The sequence below is a fragment of the Sesamum indicum genome, linkage group LG2 (genome assembly GCF_026168435.1).
Source record: "Sesamum indicum cultivar Baizhima isolate 11 linkage group LG2, ASM2616843v1, whole genome shotgun sequence".
NCBI classification, from domain to species: domain Eukaryota; kingdom Viridiplantae; phylum Streptophyta; class Magnoliopsida; order Lamiales; family Pedaliaceae; genus Sesamum; species Sesamum indicum.
In genome coordinates this window covers 11,793,738-11,815,890 of record NC_142658.1, presented here as the reverse complement: position 1 = coordinate 11,815,890, position 22,153 = coordinate 11,793,738, and the positions used below count along the sequence as shown (strand labels likewise).

General features: G+C 34.5%; 1 protein-coding gene, 2 long non-coding RNA genes and 1 pseudogene across 4 annotated transcripts; 2 read left to right on the top strand and 2 right to left on the bottom strand.

The window, feature by feature from the left end:
- Nucleotides 1-8,612: 8,612 nt before the first annotated feature.
- LOC105155559 (putative mitochondrial-processing peptidase subunit beta, mitochondrial) lies at nucleotides 8,613-18,913 on the bottom strand (annotated as a pseudogene). The gene is made up of 8 exons (XR_016063979.1): nucleotides 18,137-18,913; nucleotides 17,627-17,791; nucleotides 17,373-17,510; nucleotides 17,114-17,265; nucleotides 16,896-17,004; nucleotides 16,225-16,324; nucleotides 15,956-16,021; nucleotides 8,613-9,136 (listed from the first exon to the last, which is right to left on the bottom strand). The product of XR_016063979.1 is annotated as a putative mitochondrial-processing peptidase subunit beta, mitochondrial (transcript).
- On the bottom strand, nucleotides 9,480-13,209 carry LOC148789173 (uncharacterized). The gene is made up of 3 exons (XR_016063980.1): nucleotides 11,112-13,209; nucleotides 10,302-11,030; nucleotides 9,480-10,217 (listed from the first exon to the last, which is right to left on the bottom strand). It is a non-coding gene; the product is annotated as an uncharacterized LOC148789173 (long non-coding RNA).
- On the top strand, nucleotides 13,496-14,356 carry LOC148789172 (uncharacterized). The gene is made up of 2 exons (XR_016063981.1): nucleotides 13,496-14,008; nucleotides 14,090-14,356. It is a non-coding gene; the product is annotated as an uncharacterized LOC148789172 (long non-coding RNA).
- Nucleotides 18,911-20,728, top strand: LOC105155528 (small ribosomal subunit protein eS19z-like). The gene is made up of 4 exons (XM_011071421.3): nucleotides 18,911-19,358; nucleotides 19,959-20,049; nucleotides 20,214-20,397; nucleotides 20,580-20,728. Exons 1-4 carry the CDS (start codon nucleotides 19,275-19,277, stop codon nucleotides 20,647-20,649), a joined length of 429 nt encoding a protein of 142 aa, XP_011069723.1. The 5' UTR covers nucleotides 18,911-19,274; the 3' UTR covers nucleotides 20,650-20,728.
- The last annotated feature ends 1,425 nt before the right edge of the window (nucleotides 20,729-22,153 follow it).

The window sequence follows — 22,153 nt, the reverse complement described above, 5'->3', positions numbered from 1 at the left end:
GAAAATATTGGGTAAATGTAAGTTTCATTAATAAAACAAGATCGTACAGTACAACAGTGCTCAACTGGTGGTTTCTCCCTCGACAGGCCAAGGGATACGGCATAATCTATATAACGCACATGAACTAACAGAACGAGATAAATTAACACTGATAATCTTCTGTCTAATATCTTTCACAATAATTGTGGCTATTATATTCGGTAGTCGCTCCGTATGCTCAAAGCGTCTCAAATTTCGTTCCCTCCAAATGTGGTAAATGCAAGCAGCCAGGAATGCACGATAAGCCAGAAGGGAGAAATATTATAAAGCAAAAAAAAGTTGGGGGTGGGGGGTGGATTACTTGGCATTGGCAGCGGGTAGGCCGCGCTATAAAGACGCTCAATAAATCAAAACTCGGGAAGCATGAGGCGTCCCAGAAAAAAGGTCACTGTCCATATTCAATAATTTTAAATTTTTGGCTGTATTAATTCAGAAAATTTGGAAAGTAAATGCCAAAGCAAAAGGATTTTGGTAATAAAATTTCAAAATGTTGTATATACATATACATATTAATTGGAAAACAGTAATAACAAACTATATATATATATAAAACTATATAACAACACATCTTATATAATTAGTTAAAATTTAGGAACTCAATCTAATTAAAAATAGATGTATAAATAAATGAATAAAACAGATGTGTTTGGGGAAACAAGAACACCACATCTCCATGAGACATATTGCAGTTGAAGGTAATAATCAAATTCCCCGAGAAGACAGTATACAAACAGCAACATACTTATTACCAAAACGTTTCTCAATTGCACTACAACCTTTGCAATCATATTTTATTTTACAGATTCTTCCTTGACATATGAAAACTAGGGTCCAATGCCTTTTGCAATATACCAAACCTCAAGAGAAGTCTATATAATTATGTGTGTCTATCTTGCTTATCTTAAGCAGTAAACAACTTTCTATATCACTTCATGACATGATATTCTTTAATCAAAATGTTGCAACAAAACACCCTACTTATCAATGAATTGCTGCTCTGACATACTCTTGAGTGACTGCATACCAGTTGAATAACTCCTTTATCCGTGATTCCAGTCGAACCCCACACAGAAACTGAAAATAGATTGCCATGGACAATTGGAGAAGCCCATAATCAGTTATTTGAGAACCCCATCGACTCCTCCATCTACAGTTTCATAGGAATCAATATCATTAACTGATGCATCTCTACTTGCCACCACAGCAATGAATAGTCATTTTGTTTTTCGTTTATATATGCAGACTTACAGGAATTCTTTCTTTCCTTCCCTTTATACATAGTTTTACTATTAATATGAGATAACACATATTTCAATCGTAAATAATCACCCATAGCCTAGCCAGCACCGCCACACCAAAAACTAATGCACATTGCAACTATTTAAGCGATCCCATCATCCTGATTGCATCTCATCCAGACGCATCTTCAACACTACTCCAACTCTCATCCATCAAGCTCCAAGAAATAAATAACAAGAATATTCTAAAACAAAAAACATCACCATCATACATGTTATTCTGTCCCTCTTCTTTACGGCCTCACTCAGATGACAATTAGCTTGCTCTAGTTCCTATACCCTCTTGAGAGAAGTTTCAGACAAGGGGTCTCCCTACTCAAACGAGTTGAACAAATTGCCTCCCAGCACAAATGTCTTCACAAATTCATACACGTCAAAAACTTTTATTACTCTCACTAATTATATGGACTCTGCTAAGACAAGCACTGAATAAGTTAAGGGCTAGGGCTCTGGGCAAATTGGCCACATAAGTCCTATCCATAGGTGGCCTAGCCCTATCCAAAAACTCGGCAGCCCGACTACCATCACCTTGCTCGAACAACAAGGAATGATCCTTAGGTAGGGACCAGTTCGGGATGAACATTTTGTTCATCGCTCTCTCCTCACCTGAACAAGGGGTCACTATTCGTGCACCAGGACGGGAAGAGGGAGGGACCAAAGAACTCAATTGGCATTTAGCTCTTTCTAGAGGGGTTAGAAGTGGGTCGGCAGGGCACTTATTCTTAGGACCCTCCATGGAGGCAATACTAGTAAGAGTGTAGGGAGGACTCTTCAACAAGGTTCGCATGTTATAATGTCCAGCACCAGAGGTCTGGTCCACCCTATCTTGCAGCAATTTTTGAATTATTTTTCCTAAACATAACAAGTAAAATGTATTAATTTTTTTCTCAAAATTCCTTTGTGAGAGAGAACCAACAAAAACAAAAAACTGCAAAAAGAAAAAATGAACGACAAATAGGGTATAGGAATTTGCGAGGATAAAAAAAAAAAAGGTTCAGGCAAAGCAAGATTTAGAATGCAACTGGTTGAGTGCGATAGAATATTTCAAGTATTGAGGAGGGTTGACAGTCCACATCTGAGGAAACCCCTAAGGTGTAGGTGAAGAAATAAAGAAAAAGTGGCGTTTGCATTCCTTCACAGAGGATTCAGTAGAGAGAAACTAATCTTCCCCTCTAGAGGTGAAACAAGAGGGCCCTACCATTTTGAGCTTAAAAAAAAGAGTAAAATTGAGCGGCAGAGGGTGTCTCTCCCAAATTCTTCACCAAAATATTAAATTGAAAAAACGGGCTAAAAGGCTTTGAGACTAGTCAATTTAAAGAAACATTAAACAAAGCAGCTGCACTAATGGTGGTGGAGCAGCCGCCGGGGTGGAAGACTGCTGTAACGGGTAAAATAGGGGGAAAATGGATGAAAAGTGTGGTAAAAATAAAGAAGAAAAATGGTGGGGGTGGGGGGTTTTAGAAAACCAAAAAAAACGGAGGGATTGAAGTTTTACCTATACAGTCGGCAGCAATAGCGGCAGCGGACGGTGTTTTAACAGAGGGGGAGGCGAAGGGTCGGCAGAGTGAGAGTGAGGGAGGGAGAGGGAGGAAGAAAGAAAAGTACTTGCTAAGTGTTGTATATATATTGATGTTTGGAACCGGCTTTGGAACAAGCAATTTTAAAAATACTATACCAAACACCATTCGTAATAAACAAGATGGCATCGTTCTATTGACGAGCATTATTTAAAAAATTGTTCTTATTGTTTAACCGTTCTAAAAAATCGTTTTAGAAAAAAAAAAAAAAAAACTATGTCGTTTTGTTGGAAATGACGTCGTTTTTGTATAATTTTTACAAGACCTTTCCTAATTATTAAAAATCGTTCCGAACTGTCTGCCAAAATTATTTTTCCAAAAATTTAGAAAAATAATAAATGTAGGAAAAACAGTCTCAGACATTTTAATGATAAAAAAAAAAGAAAGTATATCAACAATTAACTAAGGCCAATGGGAACATATAATGCTATGAATTGAATTGATACATGTTCAGAACATCAAGTACAGTAAAATCTCTATAAATTAATACTCTATAAATTAATAAACTCTCTAAAATAATAAAATCCTCCGGTCCCGACTTGGGCCTTTGTAAAAAATCATCAAATTCGATAAGATAATAAAATAATAATTTTTCAGAAAATTCCTTTATAAATATTAGGTCCCATTAAAACTCTAAATTAATAATTCATAAATATTACAATTATAAATATTATGATAATTTACTAAAATATGAAATCTGTAATGCTTTACGCATTTGATCATTCATGGATGATTTTGCGATGCCTTTTAGATGAGAAGACATGGTTGGGTGTTATGAACTATTTTATTATCATATTGAGATTTATGTAGTATATGTTTCATTCATCATGCATGAATATATTTAATTGGTTATAATAGTTATTTAAGTGCAATGAATTAATATAAACATGTATATTTAAGTAATTCCAATGAATTGATACATGTGTCTATGAATATAATAGTTCATTGTTGCATGAATATAATCAATGAAACATATATGAATTTATTTATTTTCAATACATATGTACTAAATTTGCTGAATTTAAAAAGTCTCTCTTTTAATTAATAAAATATTAATTTATCGATAATTTAATATCTCTCTAAATTAATAAAATTTCATGGTCCCAAGGTTATTAATTTATAGAGGTTTTACTGTATATTTGCATATATAAGATTGTTAGTCTTACATAGATGTAAGTGGCATCTTACTGTTGTATTGTATCATCTAATCATATCGTTAAAATTTTAATCCGATCATTGGATATTATTAAATCGACAAAATACTATATCCGATGAAGTTTTTGGTCATTTTTCTTATACGGATACTAAGATGTTGTATCTGATACACAATCAGTAATATTAAAAGCGATGCAACTGTCCATTAGACAATTTGATTTTAGATCAGACGGTAGATATGTTCACATATGAAAAGTATTGTTATGCATTTATGTTTGAAATTAATCAGGGTCCAAAATGTTGAAATATCGTAATCGGGAATTGAACGACCAATCTGTGGACATATTTAGGGACAGTCTCAGTATCTGATTTAGGAACGATTTTTCCTTATTAATTTTAGGAACATATGTTTTATACATTTAGGAACAGTTTTATTTAATTTCGTCTTTCGGAACAGTTAAAAAATAAATAACCATTTCTAATTTGATTTTTCCTCCAATTTTCCTATCACGTGAAATTAAATTTGTTGCAACTTATTTTGGAACGGTCAAAATAAATTGACCATTCCTATATTTTGATTTTCTCTCTGTTTTATTTAGGATATTGTAATATAATTAGGAATGGTTTATTTTTTTAATTTTCGTTCCAAGGTGGAATGGACTCTGGAATGGTTTTCTAATTTTTTGATCGTTCCTAAATGAAAAAAAAAATGTGTTTTGTTTTAAAAAAATTAAATTTGTAAATTATACTTCTAAATTAGCTGGTCAACTATTTTTAAAAATTGATATCGGTAATTTTGTAATTTATGCTAATTTGACAAAAAATTGATACAGAACGCTAACTGTCAATCATAATTATTGTTTTCGTTAGTCTCGTAATCCTTGTCAAAGCTACCTTCATCAAATTCGTCATCAGATTCAAAATTCTCCGATTCGGATGTACCTACTCCTTGTTGATTAGCAATAAAAAGATCAACGACTAATTGGATACCATTCTTACATGTATGAATCTTCTCAAAAGGTAAACCTAAGTCTCTTATCAATTTCTTCGTACTATAGTAATCCTGGGGCAAAGTGTGGTCGTAGGGCAATATATGATCAACCCATTGCGGCATTCCATCATATATATGCTGAGAAATCTGGCTCTCGGCTTTGATATTCACCAATTCAGCTACAGCTCCCAATTGAGATTGCGTGCAATCGTTTCACAACGGCTGCTCGACAGCATGCACTACATCATAAAACCGATCTGCCAGCCCAAATAGATAATCATAGGAGCCCTCACCAACTAGGCCTTGCATCAGTAAGACATGACCTCCTACCATCATCAGATACACCACTCTGATTATAATTAGAAGACCAAACAGTCGGCCCGGGGGCATAAAAAATCATCCTCTGCACCCAATCCATCTGCGTTGCATCACCCCAAGCCGTAATCGTACCCTGCATAATATGAGAAACACGAGTTTTCTCTTCCTACAACGGGGCTGTGGTTACGGCCTCAAAATACTCCTAGACTTTGTCCTCACAATGAGAAGTCCAATTATAATATTCCGGCATAAAACCTTTCATAAACAAGTTAAAATTTACCTCACCTGTGGTTTTGAAAACTTCATTTTTGCACTTCCTACAAGGATACTTATTTTTCTCACGATCCATATATGCATGTCGAGACTTAACCCATTTTATAAATGTAGCAACAGCATCCTGAAACTCGAGAGGAAGATCTGCCCTATTCGGATGGTTCTTCTCATACATACATCTTCTCAATTGTCATAACATAGTAATGAATCCTACACAAATAATCAATTGACAAATAAAGGGTTAAAGTTGTTACTTGGACAACATAACTCAAAATATCAATGAAAATTCGAATAGATTGGCAATCAAGAATAGAAAAATATTAGTGGGATAGTGAGAGATCAAAATAATTCGAGAGAGATTCAGAAAATAGAGAGAAAATAAGAAAAATAGAACAAGATAGTGAGATTAAATGAAAAGATAGGAAGACATTTATATAGAAAAATTGGAACGGTCTTTAGAACAGGTACATGAACACATATATAGCTGTTAAAAAATAGTCGCTAATTTAGATCTTGGAACGGTACTTGAGACGACCTTAGGAACGGTCTTTCTGACCGTTGAAATATAGTTGTTGTATTTCATTTGGAACGGTGTCAATAATACCAATGAAATAATATAAAAAAGTTGTCCGAATGTGTATCGAGTTTTGGAATGGGTTTAGAAATACATGACTTCTTAAATAAAACTAATAATTTGAAACAGTTTTTGCATAATTGATTAAGGGTGTTCGAAAATCGTTCTAAATTGTACCTCACTTTGAAATACATTTTCAAACTATCATTTTTTGGACATTCATTGCAATACATATAAAAACGATTGGCTTAAGGCGGTTTCTAATCCTAATATAGTGTTCCAAATAGAGTTCTAACCATTTGTCATTACTATTTTGGAATGGATTTAATAACTGTTTGTTTGGAACTCATCTTGGAACGATATGGTTGTTCCAAAATTTTTACTCAAAAAAAATGTTGAACATGAAGTCATGTTTCGATATCCATTCTTGATGTGTTCCAGACACCGTTCCAAGATGGAATAGATTTTGGAACGGTTGCCCTGACCATGCCAAATCCTACCTTTTTTTTATAGCAAACCGGTCCAAAAATCGACAATCCGTTCCAAATAGCTTTCCAATTTTGAACAAACTTTTAAAAAAAGGTTTCTAAATGTATTACAATATCCTAAATTAAAAAGGAGGAAAAATCAAAATTTAGGAACGGTTAATTTATTCTAACTGTTTCATAATCAGGTCCAAAAAATTCAATTTCGCACCAAGTGAAAATTGGAATATAGATCAAAACATCACCAATAGTATCATGGACATCAAAAGCAAAACAAAGGATAATCTCAATGCGAAAAAAGGATTCAGGAAACAAGTGCAATTGTTTGGAACTTGAGGCGGAAGATTCTTCATAGATTGTTGGAGTAATTAACAAGCGCGATTGTGATTTGAATAGTTCAATGGTTGCGGAGATAGAGGGAAATCCTAGTTCGCTAATTTTTTTCATATTCAAAATTTTTAAAACTCTAATTTTAGCTTCAATTTTTTCGTTTCTGGAGAATTTTCAAAAGTTGGTTGAAGAGAATGTGTCCCAAGTCTGAACAAGTCGATGAGTTTGCTACTAGAGCGTCACACGAGGATGAGTTGTGACTGACTATAGTAAGCCGATGATGGAAGGATTGAGTATTTGGGATCCCATTCCTCATTCAACGATCGCTCGAAAACAGTAGCCACAACTATAGGTGCTAACCCTAAGTCCATGGAAATTCACAGGCAGAACGATTAGCACCATCATCTCAACACACGATACGATGTAACACATGGGGATCCCGTAGCTAATAGTCACTAATTCAACACCACCGATCCCCTAATAGCCCCTCTGGACAATGAAATGGTACAACAGTCGACGCATGAGCCAGATGTGATGATGATCAACTAGCCACTAAGGTAATTATTTTTAGAACTTTTTCTTTAATTCAACAATTTTAGAAATATTATATTAATTTTTTTTATATTAGCATCATCTGAAATTATTTTCTACAGTTTGAACTTCATATTTGTACTGCTTATTGTCATTTATAATTAAACTTATAAAACTAATAAAATTTATTATTTTTGGCATAATTATAAAATGTTAAAAAAAAATGTTATGGATTTGAAACGTGCTCTACAATCACAACAATTCAAATCTATGTCTTAGATTATCACAAAAGTCAAAGCCATAACGTAATTCCCATTTGAAAGATTATGAATGGAAAACAAATTGCAACACAAATGAGAAAGATTATGAATGGAAAACCAATTGCAACACAAATGACAACTATGCGCATAAAGCTGCCACAAATTCCATTTGGTTAACTTGCACAATTCTCATCATATGCGCATAAAGCTACCACAAATTTCATTTGGTTAACTTGCACAATTCTCATCATTCTAGGACGGCCTTCTGCCTGAAAAATCGTCAATGTCGCTTTCTTCAGAAAAAAAAAATTGTTGTAAGAAAAGCTGTCATAAATTGTAAATATACGTTCTCCGGTTGTTCAATGTCTATCACAAAATTATAATTGTGATGGATTTCTTATTAACTCCATTGCAATTATTCGTTGCTACAACGCAATCTTTTTAGTGCATAATATATTGGAAAAGCATGTATAGCTCTTACCTTGTCTGTTTTGTATTGCAGTTGTGGCATAATTATGTAAACTAGCAATGTCACAATAGAAACCAAGTCTGAAAATGAATTTGAGTGATTATAATCAAACTTGAGTTGAATTTTTCATAACTATTGGCAAAAAGATCAAATTTCTCATCATCTTTGTACACTTATATAAGTTATTTGGAGTCTTGGAGATTTTATCCAATTGGTAAAGAATAAGTCTAAAGCCTAAAAAATATTTTAGGTTCAAGTTCCATATATATTTTTCATTTAGTCTAATTTATGAAATTGATCACTCTAAGATAGTTATTCGGAGCCAATTCTCATTTGGAAATAACAGACAAAGCACTGGTTACAGCTCAATTATTTTCCCTAATCAGAAATGTTACAAAAGAACAACAAAACGCAGATTGGCAAAATAAGAACAAATTGGGCCGGCCCAATATGCTGCGTGGGTGCTGGAATCATACCATAACATCAATTATCCTGAAATGTTGAGAAAAGAACCAAGTAAAAAAGTGCCTACTGGTCGTGAAGAGGAACCTAGTAACGGAGCCAGTAGTCTGGCAAGCCCTTGATTGTCCCCATGGCAGTAATTGCAACATCCTGCTTTGACAACAGAACAGTTTAACTTAGAATCTACGAGAATCAGTTCAGATTCTTGAAACACTATTCTCTGCTGAGTCACTGCAGCACTTAAAAGATCTGGTGATCCATTTTACTCTATCAAATATAAATCGGTTCGCCACGCGCTTGACGGTGCTGGCATCTACAAAATCTATCCTGGCAAAGAGCTCAGCATATGGGATCCTTCTACCATACGTAAGCAGCTGCAACCATGATGATGAATTAAAAAGGAACAACTAAGTACCAGATAACATGGCCAAACTCATTTATCAGTTAAAGATAAATTACTCTTAAATATCAAGCAACTATCTTTGGAGTTAATTAATTTTTTATTATAAAAAAAATTATATTATTATAATTTTTTTTAAATAACTAATAAAAATATGACAAGTCGCGATTTCACGTCAATAAAATATAGGGGAACAAAAGAGCTAAAGTCTGGGTTTTAAATCCCGACTTTGTATTTTCCCTTTTTTTTTGTTTAATTATATTTATATAATTTAATTTATATATAATTAATTTTAACAATATACTAAAATTCAAAAATTAATAAAATTAACATTGCATTAATTTAAAAAATTACAATTACAGGTACAAATGTAATAGTTATTTATTTTGTACAATTGTAAAAAAATACATTAAACTATACAATTACAAATATAAAAAATGTCCACCCGTTCCACAATTTCGTCTGCGGCGTTGACGTCGAGGTCTTCGTATTTCCTCGCCCACATTTTGAACTGGCTTATTTTGCGCCTCATTTTCATCACCACCAAACCGACTTGATGTTGTTGCGGAACTTGACTCCACATTGTCACGATATGCACCAAATGATGGAAATGAAATTGGTAAAATATTACATCCTTGTGTATATAGTTGATTAATACCAAGACCAAGGTCAAGAGAATAATCTTGTGTTTGGTTTGACATATATGGAGTCGATTGAAACCAATTCCCTTGAGACGGTTGAGGCATATAATAATCTTGAAGCGGTTGAGGTACGTAATAAACTTGAGGTGGATATACTGTAGAAGGACCAGCTATATCCACCCTAATATCATGACGTTCAATTGAACCAGTTGACATTCGACTAGAACTTCTTCTTTGCCTGTGGGATGTTGTGGGAGCATCATCGGATGCAGAAACAATTTGTTGTGGCTGTTGGCTTATAGATTCCTTGATAATATGTAATCCATGTTCAAATCTATCCACCAATTGACTATATCCTTCGATATTTGATGGTCTAGATCGACATAAAATTTCAAGGGCATTCACCTCATTTGCCTGAAAAGTGTAAAAAAATATTGAGCCTTGCGTTGTTAAAAAATATATATAAAATAAAATATGTAATATTATATAACAACGTACCACAACTTGCAACATAGGTGCTTCTGCAAGTTGGTACCCGCTTTCCACGTCTATTAGTAGTCGACGACACGAAATTTTTTGTTATGTTGTAATACCACTCCCAATAACCTCGTTCTATTTCCCTTCTATTGAAAATGAGTGGCCTATGTACAACCGTGTCATATCGTCTTTGTCATCTAGTGATATACTGTATGTGTTACAGGGACCAATCTGTGCTCGCGTGATTTTTACGGGAAATATAATGGAGGCTCATATCACAGGTATCCGTCGATTCTAGTACATTTTGCCTCATTCCGAATTGGTGAACAATCCGTTCGGGACGATGCATTTCAACTATTGCGTAGAATATCAATGAAACGAATGGCCTCCACAATTGGGGGTTCAATTAATCGGTGTAAGCCATAATGACATCTGAGTCTATGTTATACGACTGTTATATGAACTGTAATAAATACAAAGATGTAAATTAATACGAATTTAATTTACGGTATAAATACACGAATAATATTAAAAATAAGTTACATGATCCGCCTGCATCTCATCCAATATTTCTTGTATGACTCGGACAGTTCCCCGAACTGTAGTGGTGAAAGTGTGCTGATAATTTCAAGTAGTACCATATGGTGCTGTTGGGAGCCAGCGATTGTTGTCCATTTGCACTTGGTCCATAAATAGTCATTGGGCACCAAGTCCTGGACAAAGTGGCGTAATTCGTGACCATGTCCAAATCTACACGAACAATATAAATATGTATTATTAATAAATATTAATATAAAAAAAACAATGTGTAAGTTTTTAAGTCAATTTTACCTGTAGCAATTACAGCGCCCCACCAATTGCCGCTTTGCCTTTTGTGCTGGCATTGCATAATTCGTAGTATAAAAATGCCCGCACAGCACTTCCCCAATTATAGTTCCTTGCGGTTTCTATATCTTCTAATTTTGAAAGATATAGTAATGAGACATAGTTACCTGAGAAATCTGAGCACATCAATCCCCAAATAGAAGTAATGCAACGACACGTGCGTATTGGACGATGACAGTTTGGGGAGTATTATAAGTAATTTCGACTGCGGCCAAATGAGATGTAATTGTGGATGTCTGTAGTCTCGAGCCCTTCAACACATTTGCATCCGAGCTAAAGTCTATGTAATTAAGACATTATTTTTGCCACTGTTGTGTTGTGCGGTCGAGATCAATTCAAGTCACCGGCTCGCTGTTTATTGGAAGTGCCCATATTATTTGAACATCTTGTAGGGTAATTGTGGCTTCTCCTACACGAAAATAAAAAGTGTGCGTCTCCGATCGCCACCTTTCCACTAATGCAGTGATGAGGTGTTGATTTAATTGAAGGCGTCCGCACCTGTAAACTCCATAAAATTCTATTTGGTGTAGGATTTCTTGTACACGCTCGGACATATTATTTTGGTGAAAATGACACCAAAAGCTATTATCCGCAGGCCGTGAAATTAGTACTGCATCTAGGTCACCTTCCAGAATATCGTCGTACCTATGTTGGACTTGTTGAGATAAAACAGTTCCATTACGAGGTTCATATACAGAACGTCTATCCATTTGTACGAAAAATAAATTGAAAATAACATTGCAATAACTGTAGTTGAATGTAGTGAAAAACTTGAAAGATGCGAGTTATGAATGCAGTGAATGTCCACCATCCTTCCTCCGTCAAATTTATAATAGTTGATTGGGGTGGTAAAATTTTTTTTAAAAAATTAAAAAAAATTAAAATCTGGCCGCGGCCAGCCTTATTAAAGGCTGTCAGCGCCAGCCGTGGTCAAAGGTTGGCGCTGCCAGCCCTTTGTGTAATTATATATAATATATGTACATATATATACATATTAATATATGTACATATATATATACATATGTTGCAAATATATAATATTTGTATAATATATATATATTATATATGTGTATATTATATATATATATACGTATATATACATATAATATATATATTAATTGAGACGACTGACACATACCAGCCTTATTAAAAGGCTGGTAGGCGACCTACCAGCCTCTATTAAAAAGGCTGGTACGCAACCTACCATCCCTTAATAAAGGCTGGTATGTCGCATACCAGCCTTTAATAAAGGCTGGTAGGTCGTGTACAAACCTTATTAAAGGTTGGTAGGCGACCTACCTTAATAAATACATTTCTATATGTTATAAATATGCGTACAAGCTTGTTTCCATCATCTTGTTTCAAGCAGCATAATCTCTCGTTCATCCCATATCAAATACATTCCTCATTTTTACGTACAAACTTGCAAAAAAATGTCTACTTCATATTCTCGCATTGAGATTTTTGTGTATTTTAGTGGTAAATTATAAAGCGATGGATGGTCTGTTACATATGATCAGAGGCCCATTGCAGCGATGAGGATTCCTCGTTCATCCACTTACGAACAATTTTTATCAAAAATCTACAAAAATATTGATGTTGATAGCTCCCAATTTTCGTTTAATGTTTCTGTAAAACATTCGTGCCAATATCTCGGGCGAATTAAGGAAACACTTATACCAATAAAAGATGACGATACATTGTTATTTTTCACTAATCCTACAGCTGGATTTCCACTCATGGAAATATTCGTCAAAACGGTGCAAATCTAGTGACTTGAAATCAGGATTTTCCCTTTTTTTTTTTAAAATCACGACTTGGCCGACTTCAATTAAACTGCCAGCGCTGCCAGCCTTTGACCACGACTGGCGCTAACAGCCTTTAATAAAGTTGGCCGCGGCCAGATTTTAATTTTTTTTAATTTTTTAAAAAAAATTTTACCACCCCAATCAACCATTATAAATTTGACGGAGGAAGGATGGTGGACATTCACTGCATTCATAACTCGCATCTTTCAAGTTTTTCACTACATTCAACTACAGTTATTGCAATGTTATTTTCAATTTATTTTTCGTACAAATGGATAGACGTTCTGTATATGAACCTCGTAATGGAACTGTTTTATCTCAACAAGTCCAACATAGGTACGACGATATTCTGGAAGGTGACCTAGATGCAGTACTAATTTCACGGCCTGCGGATAATAGCTTTTGGTGTCATTTTCACCAAAATAATATGTCCGAGCGTGTACAAGAAATCCTACACCAAATAGAATTTTATGGAGTTTACAGGTGCGGACGCCTTCAATTAAATCAACACCTCATCACTACATTAGTGGAAAGGTGGCGATCGGAGACGCACACTTTTTATTTTCGTGTAGGAGAAGCCACAATTACCCTACAAGATGTTCAAATAATATGGGCACTTCCAATAAACAGCGAGCCGGTGACTTGAATTGATCTCGACCGCACAACACAACAGTGGCAAAAATAATGTCTTAATTACATAGACTTTAGCTCGGATGCAAATGTGTTGAAGGGCTCGAGACTACAGACATCCACAATTACATCTCATTTGGCCGCAGTCGAAATTACTTATAATACTCCCCAAACTGTCATCGTCCAATACGCACGTGTCGTTGCATTACTTCTATTTGGGGATTGATGTGCTCAGATTTCTCAGGTAACTATGTCTCATTACTATATCTTTCAAAATTAGAAGATATAGAAACCGCAAGGAACTATAATTGGGGAAGTGCTGTGCGGGCATTTTTATACTACGAATTATGCAATGCCAGCACAAAAGGCAAAGCGGCAATTGGTGGGGCGCTGTAATTGCTACAGGTAAAATTGACTTAAAAACTTACACATTGTTTTTTTTATATTAATATTTATTAATAATACATATTTATATTATTCGTGTAGATTTGGACATGGTCACGAATTACGCCACTTTGTCCAGGACTTGGTGCCCAACGACTATTTATGAACCAAGTGCAAATGGACAACAATCGCTGGCTCCCAACAGCACCATATGGTACTACTTGAAATTATCAGCACACTTTCACCACTACAGTTCGGGGAACTGTCCGAGTCATACAAGAAATATTGGATGAGATGCAGGCAGATCATGTAACTTATTTTTAATATTATTCGTGTATTTATACCGTAAATTAAATTCGTATTAATTTACATCTTTGTATTTATTACAGTTCATATAACAGTCGTATAACATAGACTCAGATGTCATTATGGCTTACGCCGATTAATTGAACCCCCAATTGTAGAGACCATTCGTTTCATTGATATTCTACGCAATAGTTGAAATGCATCATCCCGAACGGATTGTTCACCAATTCGGAATGAGGCAAAATGTACTAGAATCGACGGATACCTGTGATATGAGCCTCCATTATATTTCCCGTAAAAATCACGCGAGCACAGATTGGTCCCTGTAACACATACAGTATATCACCAGATGACAAAGACGATATGACACGGTTGTACATAGGCCACTCATTTTCAATAGAAGGGAAATAGAACGAGGTTATTGGGAGTAGTACTACAACATAACAAGAAATTTCGTGTCGTCATCTACTGATAGACATGTGGAAAGCAGGTACCAACCTGCAGAAGCACCTATGTTTCAAGTTGTGGTACGTTGTTATAAAAAATTACATATTTTATTTTATATATATTTTTTAACAACACAAGACTCATTATGTTTTTACACTTTTCAAACAAATGGGTAAATAACATTGAAACTTTATGTCGATCTAGACCACCAAATATCGAAGGATATAATCAATTGGTGGATAGATTTGAACATGGATTATATATTATCAAGGAAGCTATAACCCAACAGCCACAACAAATTGCTTCTGCATCCGATGATGCTCCCACAACATTCCACAAGCAAAGAAGAAGTTCTAGCCGTATGTCAACTGGTTCAGTTGAACGTCATGATATTGGGATGGATATAATTGGTCCATCTACAGTATATCCACCTCAAAATTATTACGTACCTCAAGCGCCTCAAGATTATTATATGCCTCAACTGCTTCAAGATTATTGTATGCCTCAATCATCACAAGGTGATTGATTTCAATCGACTCCATATATGTCAAACCAAACACAAGATTATTCTCTTGACTTTGATTTTGGTATTAATCAACCATATACACAAGGATATAATATTTCACCAATTCCATTTCTATCATTTGGTGCATATCATGACAATGTAGAATCAAGTTCCGCAACAATATCAAGTCGGTTTGGTGGTGATGAAAATGAACCAGTTCAAAATGTGGGCGAAAAAATAAGAAGACCTCGACGTCAATGCCACAGACAAAATTGTGGAACGAGTGGACATTTTTTATATTTGTAATTGTATAATTTAATGTAATTTTTTACAATTATACAAAATAAATAACTATTATATTTATACCCTTAATTATAATTTTTTAAGTTAATGCAATGTTAATTTTATTAATTTTTGGATTTTAGTATGTTGTTAAAATTAATTATATATAAATTAAATTATATAAATATAATTAAACAAAAAAAATAATTTTTATTAATGTTGGATTTCAAATCGCGACTCGTCATATTTTTATTAGTTATTTAAAAAAAATTATAATAATATAATTTTTTTTATAATAAAAAAATTAATTAACTCAAAAATATAAGAGGTACAAGCCTTTATTTATCAAGCTCCAAACTGCAATATACCCATCAACTCAAAGCCTAATATCCAAAACATACAATTGACTCTTAGATACCAAACCATACCTGGCGTCCAATATCTTTAGCAACAGGACTAGTTCCATCAATGTGAAGCAGCAAAGACGACTTTAACTGAAAGTGATCACACAATGATTTAAGCTACGCAAGAATAATAAACAATAAATTCAGATAATATATGAAGTTCTTACAATCCACACACTAGTTTGATCACCCAAAGAAATTACAGATATGTTCATAGAAAAACCATTCAGAAATTACTCAATACAAAACCTCAGGAAAGTTAATCAATTTGATACCAGATTTAAAAAGCCTACCTGGTTACGAGCACGAATCACATCAGCCTCTGATACTCGATAACAATAGCTTGGTTACTTCATACATAATTGCATAGGCCAAATCATCCAAGCAATCAAGCTGCAGATGGAGTGCGAAATGGATTAATTAGAAGCAAACTAAGTAGAGAATGACTATGTAATTACCAGTTGATGGCGCATCCTCCAACCCACAAAAAGAAAAGGGTAAAAAATTTCTATGTGCAGTACAGGCAAGAACTAAGTGGAAGCCAGGATAACTTGCAAGATAAACAGACAAAAAATATTATAATAAAAGTTTTTAGCAAAATAAGCACCAAGACTGTCAATCGCAATCTATTAGCATTCTAGAAGGCAAAAGAAAATAAATCATCAATTTCAAAAACAGTCACCCTGTATGAAGCTTGGTGAGCCTATATCCTCAAGTAAGACATCAGGAACTAAAAAGGATTAATGTTCGGGTATTTCCAGAGCTAATGGCTTGTAAATTTATTAACTCTCACCATGGATCTACTAACTCATAATTGAAGCCAAAACTTGAAAGACAAAAGTCAATATAAACCCAGTGATGACTCTAAGGAGGAGAAGGGCCCGCATATATCCTCATACTTTATTTATGGTACTGATTCAAACAAAAAGTTCCATTCCCCTCTAACCCAAAGTGAGGAGATCACCTTAGCAACAGCGTAAACACCGAATAAACCAGTGTCTTTGTAATTGGTATTGAAAGCCATCATGCTCTCTGCTATTTCGTTGATGCCAACTCGCTGCGCAAGCTCAGAACTGCATCACAGATTTCAGACATGTTTAACGCATGTGGGTACAAGTGAAGATCAAAAGCACACACAGTAAATCGGATAAATCATCAGGATGTAAAGTGGCAAATACAGACCCCATATGCTTTCCACCACCAGCATTTTTATTCCAAGAACCCAACATAGATTGCATGATCATTAAAGCAATTGAATCTGGATCTGTCCAGGAGGCGCCTTCAAAAGCTACCGCGAATTGGGCAAGTGGAATGTCATCATCAAGCATCCTAATCTATTTTTTATAAGAGAAGTCATCCAAATGAGTTACAGCCTAAATTTACCTTCAACCATTATTTACACCCATGGTTATCAAAACACAATCAAATCGCGTAAGCACACCTCTGATCCTGTAAATATTGCAGGTTCTTTAGCAACCAACTGAGAAGTGGTTGTTGGATTGGTGGACAACTTTGTAAATAATTTCTTCACTTGCTCAACAATATCGTCATGTTTAACAGCACCAGAGGCAGCAACTACCTATAACAGAAGCCAAAAAGAAAAAAAGATAAGAGGAAATGGTCAACAAAGAACAAAATCATATAGGACATGTACATGGAATATAATGGAGAAAAGACTGGATAGCAAGTAAATACCGTCCTAGGAGCAGTGTAGTGAGTTGATATGTATTTCTGTAGATGTTCTCTGCCAATTGTCTTGATATTTTCAGCAGGTCCAAGGATTGTTCTACCAAGAGGCGTGTACTGGAAAGCAGTGGCATGCAAGTGATCAAATATAACTTCTTCTGTTTGTCCTTCGACCTGAACTCAGTTGAGAACACAAAATGCAGTGAGCATGCAAACTCTAAATTAGTAGAGAACTTATAAAACGAAGGGAACAAAGAATAATCATGCAGCAACAATACTTGGTTATCTAACAAAACACCCCCTACCACTGAAAATTTAAAATTAGCCTTAAGCTACCATTTACTTCTGCCAGAAGAAAGAATTAACCAAAACAGACAACCTTTCTGATAAAGACAACAAGAAACCAAAAATGCCATAAAAAATCGAAATCAAGCAACAATTCTTGTTAAAAAAGAGGCAAATTCCACTAAAACAGTAAACAATCTATCCAATACAAAAGTTTAGAATGAGATTTGATACCTCCTCCATCTCGCGGAGAATAACATCCTCTCTCGGATGATCCTCTGCTCATCAAACCTTGAATTCTGTAAAATATCAGACAAAATATCCAGCGCACGTGGCACGTCCTTATCAATCACCTTAGCGTAATACGTCGTCTGTTCTCTGGAAGTGTACCCATTCAAATGACCCCCCATGTTCTCAATCTCCTCCTCCAACTCCCTCGTATTCCTCCTCGCCGTCCCCTTAAATATCATATGTTCCAAAAATGTGCAGTGCCGTTAGATTCTTCACTCTCAAACCTCGATCCAGCATCAATTAAGACACCAACGGTGGCCGTTGGTGATGCAAGAGTGGACTCGGTGGCGATCCGGAGCCCATTCGGGAGAGTCGTGACTCGGGTGAGGGGAGCCGAGAGAATTTCAGTGTGAGAATCTACAGTTGGGTGGGGAGAGTTGTGCTTGAGAAACCGAGGGTCAGGGTCTTCTAGTTTTTTCAGCTTCCGTTTGACGGATTCAGCTAACCTGTCGTAGATCATGGCGGTTGGGGGCGGGGGAGACGGAAGGGACCATCAGGAGAGGGGTTGGCGGGAGGTGAAGGTGTGGACGGGCTTTCGGGCGCGGCAAGTGAGGTGGATTAGGTGGCGGATGGTCATGCGGAATTTCAGTATGTGGACAGACTAGGGTTTGGCCGGAGAGATGAGATGAGAGGGGGGAAGAGGATATGAACGAGTTAGGAGATAAAACGGCGTCGTCTCAGGTTTTACCTTTGAGTCACTGCTAAAAAAACATTATTTATTCATTTATTTATTTTTCTTTTCTTTTTTGTTAATATCATTAACAATTATTATTAGATGTTTCTTTTTCTAAATTAATAACCCCAAATTCCCTACAGATTTCTGGGTTGTTATTGTTTTTACTGAGTCAATATTCTATTATTTCTTTCCTTTTTATTTTTTAATTTTTTTTCCTGTATTGGGCCAATTGGGTACTGTGGGCCCAAAGCCCAAACAAGCCCAAGAATTCAAAACAGGCCCGACAACGTCGCTGTAACCTAACCCGCAAAACTGGCATCGGCCACTGCGTCTTTCTCAACCCTCATCTCTCAAGAGACGTGCTCTAGTGAGCTGCTCCCCACGTGATTCGAGATCTCTTCAGCAATGGCGACCGCGAGAACTGTCAAGGATGTGTCTCCTCACGAGTTCGTGAAATCCTACGCCGCTCACCTCAAGCGCTCCGGCAAGGTGAAATTGTCTTCCCGATTTGTGCTTTGGTCCATGTGGAAGTTTGTGATTGTGTATTTCTCTTTACGTTTTCAGAGAGCTGTTAAATTTCTTTTGGGTGGAATTCATGCTTTTAGAGAGTTGTTAAACTTCTTTTGGGGGGAATAAAAGTTATATGATTTTTTTTTGGAGTTGGAATTTGTTTGGGTTTGCCTGTTTTTACCACATTCATGCTTCTGTTTGTTTGATTTATGACATTGTGCGTTGCTGTATTGAGGGATATTGGATGGTAATTGCAGTCTCTTTAATGGAGCTCAGGAAAAAGAGAGCTGAATATCAATTTTTCTTGTAGAAAATTATGGTTGTTATTTATCGGTTGGAAGAGCGAACACAATTTTCTTAATTTGATTATTAGTTGATTGGATGATAAAGGTTTGTATTTAACTGACCCAGCATTTTAGTTGTAACTTTCTCTTCTTTTTGGGCATTTTTGCACACATTGCATGCTCCGACAATGTGTTAAGTTTATGTTTAATTTAAACATTTGAATAGTAAATGGGAGCTATATTTTTTACTTCCCTTCAGCATCACATTTATATTCTTTCGTTTTGTCCAAATTAGATGGAGCTTTCTGAATGGACTGACATCATTAAAACTGGTGTGTTCAAAGAACTTGCTCCATATGACCCTGATTGGTACTACATCCGGGCTGGTAATCCTCACCTTCTTTTTTATTTGGTGTATATTGTTTAATGTATTCTTTTTGCAGTTCTTGTGGATGATCAGCTTGTGTGTGTGTTTACATTTAAGCTACTTAATGGCATGTCATATGTCATGACATAATTTTAGAAGCTAAGTTGCATTCGGATGTTGCAGCTTCCATGGTGAGGAAGATATATTTGAGAGGAGGTCTTGGTGTTGGTGCATTCAGGAGGATTTATGGTGGAAGCAAGAGGAATGGAAGTCGTCCACCCCATTTTGGCAAAAGCAGTGGGTCTGTTGCTCGTCATATTCTTCAACAATTGCAGAATATGAACATCATTGAATTGGATCCAAGGGGGTAAGTCATAGTTATGTTGTGCGTATTTTGATTTGTCAACAAGGCCTGTTGAATCTATAACAAACAGATTTCTAACAATAGTGAAGCTTATGTTCATGTGAATATTTTGGGTTGCTGGCAAGCACACGTACCTGTATTTTTGCTGTTGTTCTTACAAATTGCCATGACTGCTTGTTTTACAGTGGAAGGAGAATCACATCAAGTGGCCAAAGGGACCTCGACCAAGTTGCTGGAAGAATTGTTGTTAATTAATTACACCTGTGTTTTTTTTTTGGGGAACTTTATCAGAAGAAATTTTTGGTTGAAAGTGTTTCATGTTTCATCTTTCTAATTTTGGGTATTGAAGTTTCAAATATTTTGAACATAACTAAAACCATAGTAAATATTAATTAAACTTGATCAGAACTAAATTTCTGCAGTGTTTTTATTTGACTGTTATAAAAAATATTAATTTAAAATTATTTTTTAATCATGGTCATTTATAATATAATGAATAATTTTATTTTATTTTTTGGTGCAAAAGAGTAATTTAATTTTTTCCACCACGTACAACAATCCAAACACCATACAAAATTACGGTATAGTGAAAACAATATAATTTTCCATATAAAATAACAATTTATCACTTTTATCTCCAATATTATATGCTAAAAATCTCATTTTGATTTAAACTAAGAAAATGACGATATTTGGGATTCTAATTATACCAAATATCTTAAACTAATTATTTCAAAATTTTATCTTAATTTGTTGAATATTGTTAAATGTATTAAATTAATTATTCGTCAATACATAGATACAGTAATTGATGAGGGGCTACATAATGGCATCTTGGATTTATGAAAATGACCTAAACTTTTTAATGATACATTTACCATTCTTAACTTGGTCATTATAATATGTTTTGCATTTTGTAAAATTACAAATACAACTCCTGAAGGGGTTTTTGTGTAAAAAATTGTTATTAAATAAGAGGGATATTGTAATTATAACTGCAATATCAAAGAGTGTATCTTGTAATTTTACAAATGATATGAGACGTTTGTGTAATTAAATCTCTGCTCATGGGTATTAATGTAATTTATCTTTTATTTTATGGTTCTTTATTATAATTTATATATTGATCATATCAGTATATTAGCCTATTTATTAAAATATAGATTTAATCATGTAACTATGCATCTATAAGAAAAAACCAAGCCAATATAGCAATGTTCATATTATAATTAAATTATTGGACAATCTTACCCTTATATTATATATATATATATATAGTTCAAAGAATTTTTTTTCCTAACAATTTTGTATTTTAAGTTTAATTAAAATTTTCTTAATTGAAAAAAGTTCTTTTAATTATAATGATTTAATAGAAAATTAGTAAATTAAATAATTTAAATTTTATTATATTTTACTGACTTAAAGTTAAATAATAAATGAGTACAATAAAATCTATAAAAAGTCAAATTAATCTCACTAATAAAAGACTTTCCATAAAAAAAAAATTCACATTTGATTATGTACAAAACCGAAAAAGTAATTTTTTTTCTTCCACATTAAAAATTTAAACAATAAGACATATTTATCCCATAAATTCACTAATTTCTAGGAATGAAAATGCTCCAATAACTCAGGTTCCTTTAAAAATGAGTAGCTCACCACTTCTGGGCAATATAATTTAGTTATAATTTAATTTTGGAAAATAATAATTCATTACTTTATTATTTCTTTAATCTTAATTTACAAGATAAATGTCACT